General features: G+C 44.5%; 1 protein-coding gene across 5 annotated transcripts in view; it reads left to right on the top strand.

Moving 5' to 3' along the window:
* Positions 1-9,007: 9,007 nt before the first annotated feature.
* The window catches only part of Ripor2 (RHO family interacting cell polarization regulator 2), a 219,954-nt gene continuing 217,134 nt past the window's right edge, over positions 9,008-11,827 (top strand). For 2 of the 5 annotated variants that reach the window (XM_076939230.1, XM_076939233.1), the window contains exon 1: positions 9,016-9,302. In XM_076939230.1, coding sequence (XP_076795345.1) covers positions 9,227-9,302 — 76 coding nt within the window. In that variant the 5' untranslated portion in view covers positions 9,016-9,226. Of the gene's footprint in view, positions 9,303-11,827 lie in introns of all 5 variants that reach the window. The other 3 variants (XM_076939232.1, XM_076939227.1, XM_076939231.1) reach the window with 3 other exon arrangements.

Here is an 11,827-nt window from a genome sequence, read left to right as displayed (position 1 = left end):
CTCTTGCTTCAGTCTTAGAACATGTGCACAAGGAGGCCATAACTGGATGCAGGCCCTTGACCATGGGACAAATCATGATTCAAACCAAGCCTCTTTTTGTTTACATAGTTAACAGTTTTGGGTATTCTGTTATAGTAACAAAGAATGGGCTAATAAGTCATAAAACGTTCTAGGGGACCAGAGGCACACTAGGGGTTGCTACTCTTACTGCTATGACAAAGAACCCAAAAGAAGCAACTCAAAGGGAGAAAGAATTAATTTTGGCTCATGGTTGGGGGGTAGGGGTAGCCCATTGAAGCAGGAAAGGCTAGTGGTTTAGGGGTCCACTGTGTCAGGGAAGGCTCGTTCGTGACTGGAGTACAAGGCCACTTGCTCCCTCCTGGGAAGATCAAGGAGCAGAGATGAGGCGTATTGATCATCTGCTGGCTTTCTCTTCTCTATTTTAATTCAGTCTGGAACCCCAGCCCAGGGGTTTGTAGCATCCATATTCAGAGAAGGTCTTCCTCTGTTAATTAATTCTCTCTAGAAACATCCTCACAGACACACCCAAGAAAGCTCTAGACTTGACAATGGAAATGAATTATCACATACACAATATATAACCACATCACTAGTGAAGCCGTTGCCCTGGCCCCAGAAGCACCCGACTCTACTTCATGATCCTCAAACTCCAGAGCCATGCTGTCTGTCCTGCCTCACATTCTGTGCTCAAGCTGCTGGCCAGCAAGGCCAATAACGTGTTTTGCTCTCTCGCTTCTTCTGAGATTCACATTGCTGTGCAAGTCCACTGAGGCCCTTACTGGCTCTAGCTGCAGCAAGTTTGTGGTCTTTCCCACTACTGAGTGAGAAGGCACAATATAAAAAGGAATGCCCCTGGGTAGGCCCACCTGCAGCTCTGCCTCATCATCTGGAGGTGTGCTGCAGCAGATACAGGAAGGAGGGCCAGGGAATACTTGAGACTGGGTTGTGATCAGCCTGTACTGCCCAGCAGAGGAGAAATGTCCAGGTAAATGTCCAAGGGGAGAAATGTCCAGGTAAATCCTGACACAAGCAGAAATGTGAAACCATCATACCTTGATATTCAGCAGTCAACCTCCCTGCTTTGCATAAGACTCAGGGTTTCTCAGGACAGTGCTCTTAACAGCCCAGACATCTTTCCATCTTTGACAGTGTTCATCTTAGAAGGCATAATTCAAATGCCACATCCCCAAATCTGCTTTGATTTCCCTCCTCTCTTTCAGCCTAGTTCTCTACCTCCTCTGCTTGCAATACATTCACTGCTTCTGCCCTGACAGCAATCAGTGGACTATTGCATGTGTCTACCTTCTGATTTTCAGCCTTCTGGGGGCAACTGCCCCCCCCCCGTGAATTACCAGTATGTTCAGTGATTACTACTATAATCTTTCAAAATGAATTGGATTATCCTGTCACTAGAGAAAGCTTCTAAGCTTCTTGGACAGTCTTTCTGGAGCAAGCTGGGCAAATAGATTCCCGGGAGTATAGAACATTTGACAGAGACATCCGGGAAAGCAGCCCTTTCCCGCATTCCTTAACTCCCCCTTAACTCTCTGTCTTCACCTCCTTTCTTTCTAAAAATGCACAAGAATATACAAAAGGCAATGTCTAAACATCACTGGAGAGCATATAGATGTTACAGCCGAGGGGTTGTAATGGTTTATAATACAGAAACAGTCCTGAACAATAAGCCATGAAGCCTGAGGTTACCTTGGGAACTGGCTAGTTCTGTGGTGACTGACATCCCCTTCGAGTTTCTACTTCTTCTTCTTCTGTGAAATGACTGTGCCTTGGTGATGTCTGAGTTTGCTGGCTGTGCAGTTCTGGAGCATTCAGATTTTTTGATCCTGTAAAAGGTAAAAAGAAGGGAAGGCTGACGTTGAATCGTGGGACCTTTCTCTGCCTTGTCTTCTGGCAGTGCTGAGAGTCCAGTGTCATGAGAGTCAAAGAAAAGCCTAGCGCTCTAAAATAGTTCAAAGAAAATATTTCCATTCTGTGGTTTTCTTCTTCCTTTTTCTTTTGTATTTTTGAGACACAGCCTCCTTTCTGTAGTGCAGTCTGGCTTGTAACTCACTATGTGGCTTAAGTTGACCTGGAACTCACAGCAATTCTCCTGTCTCATCTCTCAGGTACTGAAAATATAGGTCTGAACCACCAGACTGGACTCTTTGCTATGTCTTGAGGTGTCTGTGGAGGGAGCTTCTCACAAAGGTAAACTAATCACTGCTTTAAAGTGCACTTCCTTGGTCAGTCAAAGCTGTGCCCTAGAGCTGATGCAATCATCCAGGAAAGCTGGCCTTAACGTGTCCCCTCTATGACACACAAGACAATACCCATCCTCTGATGCCACATGGTTTTTATTCCCATAGCAAATTGTTTTAAGATCTAAAGTTATCTGGCCTTTATCACAGAAGAAAATAAGGTCTTCCTTAAGATCTCAGAGAAATTTAGACGACTCTCTAGGAACAAATCTGGGGTGACCAAAATGCCAAGTCCACAGCTAGCTGCTCCTGCAGCCGTCTTGTGTGTTCCCCTGGATGACACCTGTCTCCAACGTCTGAAAGATCACCTTGGAATTCTAGTGCTTTCTTTGGTATCCATTCCCACTCAATCTCATCTCCTGGACAGCTCTTTGTACTCTCTCTTCCAACAAGTCAACACTGATGTATTAGAGGTGTGTGTGTGTGTGTGTGTGTGTGTGTGTGTGTGTGTGTGTGTTTACAAGAAATAACTTAACAGAAGAAGGGGTTATTTTGACTCACTTTTGAAACTGTCTGGTCGCTCTATTGTGGCCAGGAAGGTTCAGCAATGAGAATTGCCTGTGACTGTGGCAGAGGAAAGATGAGACGGTTGCCTATATCACCAGCACCAGGAAGATGGATCAGTACAGGTGGATCAGGGCTATAAACTTTAAGGCCTGACTCTTTCCACCCCGGCTGATCCACTTCCTCCATGAGGTCTCACTAAAGATCTACAGCTTCCCAAAAGAGTGACACATCTGGGGACTATGATTCTAAATGCATCCCATCCAAACCATAAAGATCACCAGTCACACTGCACCGGGACATCTGCCTCCTCCCTCCCAAAGTGATTAGCCTGTGGTTGTGGGTAAAGGACTGAGGTTTTATTGACAGCAATAATTCATGTTACAGAAAGGCTTCTGGTGGCCAGGAGCTCATTATTGTCACACCACTGTCACCAAATGTGTGACAGAAACAGCTTGGGGAGTAAAGGCTTATCTGGCCTCTTGCTTTCATAGGTGTTTGCTTGAGACCTGTGACAAAGCCCCAAAAGGAATCACTGGGTTCTTGGTATTGGTAGCAGGAGATAGCTACTTGTTGATGTTATCACAGGAAGGAAAAAAGAAAGACTTAAACTGGAAACACAATACCCTTTGAAGCTTGTTTCTACTTCCTCCAGGAGAGCCCACATTCCCAAGGTCCCACAAGTTCCTGAAAGACAGCTCCATCCTGTTAAAACACATGGGTTCGGGGGACATTTCACACTCAAAGTTGTGTTTTCAGACACTCTGGCTGTAAAGATGGGTTAAGGTGACAAAACTGGGTCACGAAGACACCTATTAGGAGCCTATACAGGGGTTGTCAGTGATAGGTGATGACAATTTGAGTCAGGTCTGGAACTGTAGGGACAGCCAGATAGAGGAGCTGAGAGGTAACGAAGTTGTAAAATCACCTGGATCCACTGTTGGTCTGGGTGTGTGTCCTAAGTTCAAGGATTAGAAAGAAGGCTGGGGGCCTGAGAACATGAGCTACTTACAGAGACATGAAGTGCTGGAGTCACTGGATTAGAGGAGGAAGAGACAAAGGAGGGAACAGAGACAGGCTGCACTGGCTAGGGTGAGGTTAACTGTGAGCACTAACCTATCTTTGGCCTCCCGGCTTCTTTCTTCTTTCATGCTCCAACTCAAAGTCACACATCTCTGCTACACACACACACACACACACACACACACTCACACACTCACACAGCCATGTATTCGTGTGCGCATGTACCTATGCAGCACATACCTACACACATACACATGCATGCACATGTGTGTGCACACATACATACATACACACACACACACACACACACACACACACACACACACACCTTCCTAACATGTTCTACACCTAAAACAGCCCTGTCTGAATGGTGATGAAGAGAGAAGAGTTGAGGTTAGAAAGGGTATGGGGTAAGATTTGGCCACAGTCCACAGACTTGTGCAAACTTGAGTGTCTCCTAATCTCTCTGCATACCAGTCTCCCTTTCTTTCCATGAAATGAAACGTTTGGACCTGCTGTCATCTAAGGTAACTCTTGAAGAGCTGTCTGGTTCTCTCATTCTTTGCCCTTCACTCATTGACTTTGTCAGATCCACAACACATATCTAAGACAGAACGCTACTACCAAAACCAAGGCAGTCTTGCCCACACAGAGCACCAGAAATGCCCGTTGCTGTGGAGCTTATTCATTTAATTTGAAGAGTTAGTATAGATTGTGGTTCAATCTATACTTGTAAGATTCAATACATGGGCTTTAGATTTTAGATTTATTTGTTTTACTTTATGTGTATGAATGTTTTGACTCTGTGTTTTACGTGTGCACACAGACTATTAGATCCCCCGTAACAGGAGTTACAGAAGGTTATGAGCCATGATGTAGATGCTAGGAACTGAACCTGGTTCTCTGCAAGAGTTACAACTGCTCTTAACTTCTGAGCCAGCTCTCCATTGTCCCAGGAACAAACTGAATGAGGAAGTATGGCATTATAGGACCCACCCTCTGTGTGCACGTGTTACAAAATTATCATCTAAAGTAACGACACTAACCTCCACAATTTTTATCAGCACGCAATGTCTAACAACACGTGGGAGAAAGGAAACAGGAGCTCATATCTACGGAAAGCACACCCGAATGTCTCTGTAAATGTGCATAGCTGGTCCAACAGCTGCGATTCACACCTGCTTCAAGGGTTGCTGTTTTTTTTCTAGCCTCCAAAGGCTATGCCGAGCATCTATGCCCAGCGAACATTCTTTTCCACATTGATGACAGGAGAGAAGTCAGGTGGAGAACTGCCATTTCCCCCTGGTGTTTGATAAGCTTTAATTTCACAATAATAACAAGTTTTCCACAGTGACTTTCTTTTAAAAGTCTGCCACATGCCCATGCCCAGCAGTTCCCCTTCTTCACCAAGTCATTGAAGGTCTCTTCTCCCCGGGGCAGTTTTCAAGTAGAAGCCTACACGCTGGTGTGCTTTTTCCAGAGGCCAGCATCCAACTTCCATTTGCTGAAAATGAGTTGGAGAGGGGGAAAAAAGAAAGACTCCCACAATTATACAGTTTTTCCACCCATATTGTTCTTAGTCCCTCACTCCCAGCTGAGACTATGAAGTTTTCACCATGAAATTCCATGACTTGAGAAAATGTACTAGCCTTGTGGGGGAAAAAATTGACACCTTATACTTGATACCTAGGGAGAATAACATTCTGCAAGATAATTTATTTAAGGCATTTATGGGACTGTACACAATCAATGAGAAGATAAATGACAGAATTTTCAAAAATGGGGCCACACAACCCCAGCCCTGGCCCGGGAGCACTGAAGATCTCACCAAACAACTCAGGAGGGTTCAAGAGCCCTGGACTTCATACCCTACCTGCCAGACCTTGAATGATTACAAAGAAAAGCTGCTGAGATTTTGACTTAGATTCCTAAGAGAAGCTTGGCATGGTGGCTCACACCAGCAATCCTATTACTTGGGAGGTGGGGGCAGAAGAGTCAGGACTTCAAGGCCAACGTTACTTACATAGGGAGTTGGAGAAAGAAAAGGAAGCTTTCATCAGCCTCTCTGCAGACTGACTGTGCTAGCCTCTGCCGATCTTGCTCCTTGTAAGTCTTTCCTCTGTGGTTGTCAACTGTGTGTATCAGGAATGTGGCTGACACACACCTAATGGCTTCTATAGGAAATGTGTGGCTTAATGAGAGAGAGAGAGAGAGAGAGAGAGAGAGAGAGAGAGAGAGAGAGAGAGAGAAGGAGGAGGAGGAGGAGGAATAGGAGGAGGGAGGGAGAGAGGGAAAGAGAAAGGAAGAAAGGAAGGAAGGAGGGAAGGAGGAAGAAAAAGGAGGAAGGAAGAGGGAAGAAAAGAAAGTCTGATACCAGTTTGGGAGCGAAAAGAAGTCTTGATCTAATACCACATTTTCATATTCAAATTTTCAGGACCCAAGAAGGGATAGAAGGCAGAAGATGGCCCTGTGACTTCTCTCATGTCAGATTTGCCTAGTTGAGCCCTGACCTCAGTCAAGTGGCATACAGATAGCAAAGTGTAGCAGTGAGTAGCTGTAGGGGGTGATGAAATGATCCACTCAAGGTAGTTATTGAGGACCACACTGATTAAGACACTTAAAATTTTTAGTCCTTTTGTTAATGGCTAGACCAGCAGCTGGCTTGTGCCTCTGAAAAGTCTCTTGTTTTCAAAGCTCGGGAGAACAGCATTTTAAAAGATAAATCCACAATGACATCAGTGTTTGAGGCTTGGGTGGGAGGTTATATTGGGTGAGGGGTTTGGGGACCTGCTTTCTTTATAAACATCTGCTTTCTTTATAAAGCTCAGCTGTATTTTCCACATGCTACATGATATGACTCTTGGACCGGGATCAAGGTCATGCATGAACAGTCTCAAAAGTGTTGTTGCCAAGGCGACTGGGGCTGTTTTGGGCTGGAAGGTTGAGAAGTGACTAAGACAGGATGACATTACCTCAGTCATTTCACTAGAAAGGAGACTTGCAGTCACACCTATTTCTATGTATCCTGAGAAGTTTCTGTAAGCTGAATTTCACATCCTAAGGGATTTTGCTGTTGTTATCACTAAGAAGACCTCATCTTAGATGGATTGTAGGCTAATCTTGATCTCTGACATACCCTCTGATTCTAAAGATGGAACATGGAGCATAAGCACATGGTGAGGTTCCAGGGTTCAGGATCAACTATCTAGGCATGCCGATACAATTTGGATAAAGATTCAGAGAGGTGTCTGCTCCTGCTTCCAAAGACAACCTGGGAATAGATTCAAGCTTTACCAGCTGCCTCTAGAAGATGGAAAAGTCTAGAAGCAGATCCGGCTCTGGTCTATTCAGAGAAGTCACCTCTGCTGACATCACGGTATCATTTCAGATCTGGATATCTGGAAGCATAAAGTGATAAACTAACAAGGCTCCAAACCATGAAAACTACAGTGACTCTCTATGAAGGTAGAGAGAGAGAGAGAGAGAGAGAGAGAGAGAGAGAGAGAGAGAGAGAGAGAGAGAGATATGTCCAGGGGTGCCAGAAGGCGTCTGACCTCCTGAAGCTGCATTACAGGCCATTGTAAGCTGCCCAATATCAGGTGGTGGGAACCAAACTGCAGCCGTCTGCAAGAGAAACTCAGCCAACTCTCCAGCTCCCACCGTCTCTATTCAGTCTGTGTTAATAATAAATTATGGCTGCTGACAAGGAGCAAATCTGCTGTGCTGAACACAGCTCCTCGTTCTTGGTGTGTATTTTAACTTGTATTAACCAGCATAATCCTTAGGTAACAGCTCTCATTCTTAACACCATTTTACAGGTGGGAAAATTGAAGCACAGGGTGCTATTGTTTTGTGGCTGCAAAATCAGCAGCTAAGTTGGCTGCTGGGAGTTTACATTGGACCTGTCTGGGCTGACTTCCAGAGACTCTGTCAGCTACATCTGAAAATGGCATCCCATCTTAGCCCAACAGCTCCAAGGGTCAACAGCTACTCTCATCTTAAGATAAAGAACATTTGGTACAGAGCCTGCCCTACACCTGTTCCGGGGCTCTGCACCTCTGTTGTTTCCTCACATCTCTTCCCTGCTGGGCATCGTTGTGGCCAGAGCATCTGAGATCACCCGCAGGAGGCGCTCAAGAGATTGTGCTCTCACCTGGAGGAAGGATACGGCTCAGAAAATTCTTGCCTTCCAGCAGACAGGGAATGGTAAATGTGCATGCTGGGCGGGCTTCTTGGTGGGTGATGCACCTATCGGAGTCCCACATGCTCTTGAAGGTAATCCCTCACTCACAGGAGTGTACTCCTGTAGGTACACTCTTGAGTTTGATCCCCACCACCCATATAAAGCTGAGCAATGGGGAGATGGAAGCTGGAGAATGCTTGGCGCTTGCTGGTCGACCAGCCTATGCTGGAGAGGTAAGTCTGTGAGAGAGCGTTTTCCTAGCAGACACAAAGCCCTAGATCCATTGGCCAGGACTGCAACAACAACAAATTTTAATGTGAATGGACAAGTGAGGCTCAAAACTAGGGAGAAAAAGAAGAGTGAGAAGGTCCAAATACCCATATTTGAAGGCAGTATATCAAGTGCAACGCCTCAGGGTCTGGAGACATGGCTCGGCGGTTCAGAGCACTGGCTGCTCTTGCACACGACCCGGGTTCAGTTCTCAACATCAGCACGGTGGCTCACAACCATCTATAACTCTCGTTCCGGGGAGTCTCACACTTTGGCCTTTGCAGTCAGGAGGTATACACTCATTTACATCAAATTTTAAAAGATAGATTAGCTCAAAGGATTCAAGTGTGTGAAGAAAAATAAATCAATGAGTTAAATTCCCATAATCAATGAATTCGCTCAGCAATGATTTACTGCCCACCTACTAAGTGCCAAGACTATTTCTAGGCCTTCGGAACTCGGTAGTAAATACATCCTGTGGTTGAGTGTGAAGGGTAGTAGGGTCCCAGGAGCGAGCCCAGCCTGCGGTTCCAGTGCACAGACAGGTATTGCCATTTCAAGTCATTCCTGTGCCAGTAGACACATCTGCCCTTCCCCAGTCACTGTTGGCTCCTCTGACGCACAGCAGACAGAGGAGCTCAGGGATCAGCTCTGCTCGAATAAATTACCAAGGCACGGTGTTCATGCATAAAACATGGTACAGAAGGCTGAGAGAGGCTGGGCCCCAGGGAGCTCAGCCCAGCAGCCGCCTTGGGGCCAGTCGGGAGTTAAAGGAAGGGAAGTAAAGGAAAGCCAGAGATAAAATAAGCCAACGGAAACCTCAGACATTAAAAAAAGAGAGAGAGAAAGGGGGAAGAGAAGCTTTAAAAAAACATTCTTTGTCATTTTTATGCGTCTGGACCGACTTCCGGAATTGCTGTGAGACCTTTGGTGGCGTGGTCATGAGGTCTTAGGCCGCTGTTTGGGGACCATGGTGTTGCCTTCACGATTACACTGGATCAGAAACAGGCCATGGAGGGACAGGATCCGGAGGCGGCGGCTCCACCGTGAGTGTCCCCAGAAGAATGGCCCACACTTTTGTACCCACTCCTATTTGTTCTACACACTTGTCCTCTTGTGTTTTCCCTTCTCGCCTTCCTTGTTCTTGTATCTACTTCCAGGGAACTTTCTATTTTCCAGTCCGGCCTCTCTCTTCCATTTCTTCCTCACAGCCTCATCCCAGTTAGAAGTAACCAGATACAGCTTGAGCAAAGTGGCCGGCAGGGGAGGGCCTCTTTACTCCTCTGTCTAGATGGGAAAACACACATTGTTCGTGGTGTTTCGTCAACTGATCTACATGTTAAGTACAAGAATGCAGTGTCTGAATGCAGAGGGTGTGCTGGGATTGGGGCTAAATTCAAGGATCAATGAGTCCCGTTTCTTGCGAGTGTTTTGTTTTGTTTTTTTCCCAGTGATCAAACTCACAGGAAGGTTCCTGTTGAGTTGGCATGGATTTTGACCAAAAATGAAATTTTCCTGTGGGAATAAACGGAGAATAATAAGAGCAGTTCAAATATACACCAAGATCATTATTGCCAACAAATAATAGATGGTTGGGCAGTGTAGCAGGAAACTGTGGGATGGAGAAAAGAATGGGTCTGTTTCCACGAGGGAGAGAGCTTTGCTGTCTACCTATCATCTATGACGTGACAGAATCACTGATGAAACTATGAGAGCTTACAGTTGACCTTTGACCCCTAGCATGCAGTGACAGTAAAGAGCATCAGAGACTTGTAAGCAAGACACCATGGCCCCTCAGAAGAGTGTTGTCATACTTTACAACTTTTCAAATACAACTAAAAGACAATAATGTCTAAGCCAAAGCTTTCAAATGTCAATGTTGACATTTAATTCTTGAAACCTAAGCGTGAAAACCATCAGTGGTCTGGGATAAAATGGGATGCCTGTTTCCAGTCAGCTACCAAACCATTTTATTTGTGTGATTGTTGTTCACATTAGAGCTCTGTCCCATCCTGTTATTCGTATCTAACAGCATGATGATGGGTCCTTCTTATGTGTTAAAAGACTCCGATGCGGACAGTTAAATTAAGATGAATGAGTGCTTTAGGATGGTGTCAAATACACAGTCGTGATCCACTAGTTGAGGAGCAAACAGGGCTGGTTGGAGTCTAAATGGAATTCATATACAAGGAAATATTTTGCATTCAGCAAAGTATTTTTCCTTAGTATAGCTGTATAAGCCATTAGTAATTTTCTCTGGCCTTCAACCCTTGATCAACCACTTCTTTCATTGGAATCTTCCTTAGGCTCAGATGAGAGAGAGAGAGAGAGAGAGAGAGAGAGAGAGAGAGAGAGAGAGAGAGAGAAATATGTTGAGAATGGAACAAAAGACCTTGTGCATGCCAGGCAAGCACTCTACCACTGATCGATAGCACCAGCTGTTTGAACTTCGGTGTTTTGTTTTTGTTTTGCTTTTTTTTTTTTTTTGTCTTGCTTCATTCTGTATGTATTGGGAATCTTGCAATTTTGAGACAATACCATGGCGGGTATGGGGGTATGTCACTAGGAAAAGAAGGAGCCTAGACTTGCATGGTTTCACCAGTATGTGTACAAAGTCAATTTCTACCCTAAAAGTTGTGACAGAAGCCTGCTTCACTCCAGAGAGGACACTTGAATTGTGAAGCTGATTGCTGGGTGCTATGCTGTGATCTGCACACAGTTTCAATATGAAATGTCACTAGACATTATTTCTAAGCTCAACGCTAAGCAGTTACCAGTGAAATAAGTATACATTTACTTATTTTATATAAGTACAGTATTACTTATATATGTATATATACTTATATACAATAAACATATACTTTTACTGTATGAATATATTCTTACTATATATAAATATATATACAGACACTCTTTGGAATACGTGTCTCAGGAATTCTGTCATTCCTTTGGGATGGTCATGAACCTTGATGTATCAGAGCCTTAGAGAGAAGAGCAGAATTGAACAACATTTTAGGAGATGGATTTTACAATTTAGAGGAGATCTGTGCATACTCAAAGGGATTGAACTAAAGGGGTGAAGCAATGAGAACATCTAGGGGAGAGAAAGGCGGGAGCTTCTTACTGCCCACACCTGCCTACAAAACTATCATGAGATTTTGAAACTGCTATAACCTACTTCTCTACTCTTGATAATTTCTCTCCTCTTCTCTCTATGAGTCTTTTCTCACAGCACAATGTCCCTTCCAATCGAAGACTTAAGACTTTCAGTCCTATATTGTCATTGAGAAAAAATAAGTTAATTAAGGACAGTTTCCTCCAATACATAAGGGATCTCGAATGGTAGTAAAAGCTACATATGCTATGACTTCCCAGTCTATGCAGACATTGCTAATCAATCACATTGCTAATCAATCACATCTCTCCCTCTAGCTCCAAGAGCATCCCTAACATCCTTTGTTACACAGCACCCAAGGCTATGGTCTAACTAATTAGTATTGGCTCTTTAGTTGAAACCTGTTTTTCATGCCCTATTGATTCATAAAGTTAATAGCCTTAATTAGTTACCTCC

The sequence above is a fragment of the Arvicanthis niloticus genome, chromosome 8 (genome assembly GCF_011762505.2).
Source record: "Arvicanthis niloticus isolate mArvNil1 chromosome 8, mArvNil1.pat.X, whole genome shotgun sequence".
Classification (NCBI taxonomy): Eukaryota; Metazoa; Chordata; class Mammalia; order Rodentia; family Muridae; genus Arvicanthis; species Arvicanthis niloticus.
The sequence above is the reverse complement of the archived record's forward strand: the minus strand, read 5'-3'. Positions and strand labels throughout refer to the sequence as shown.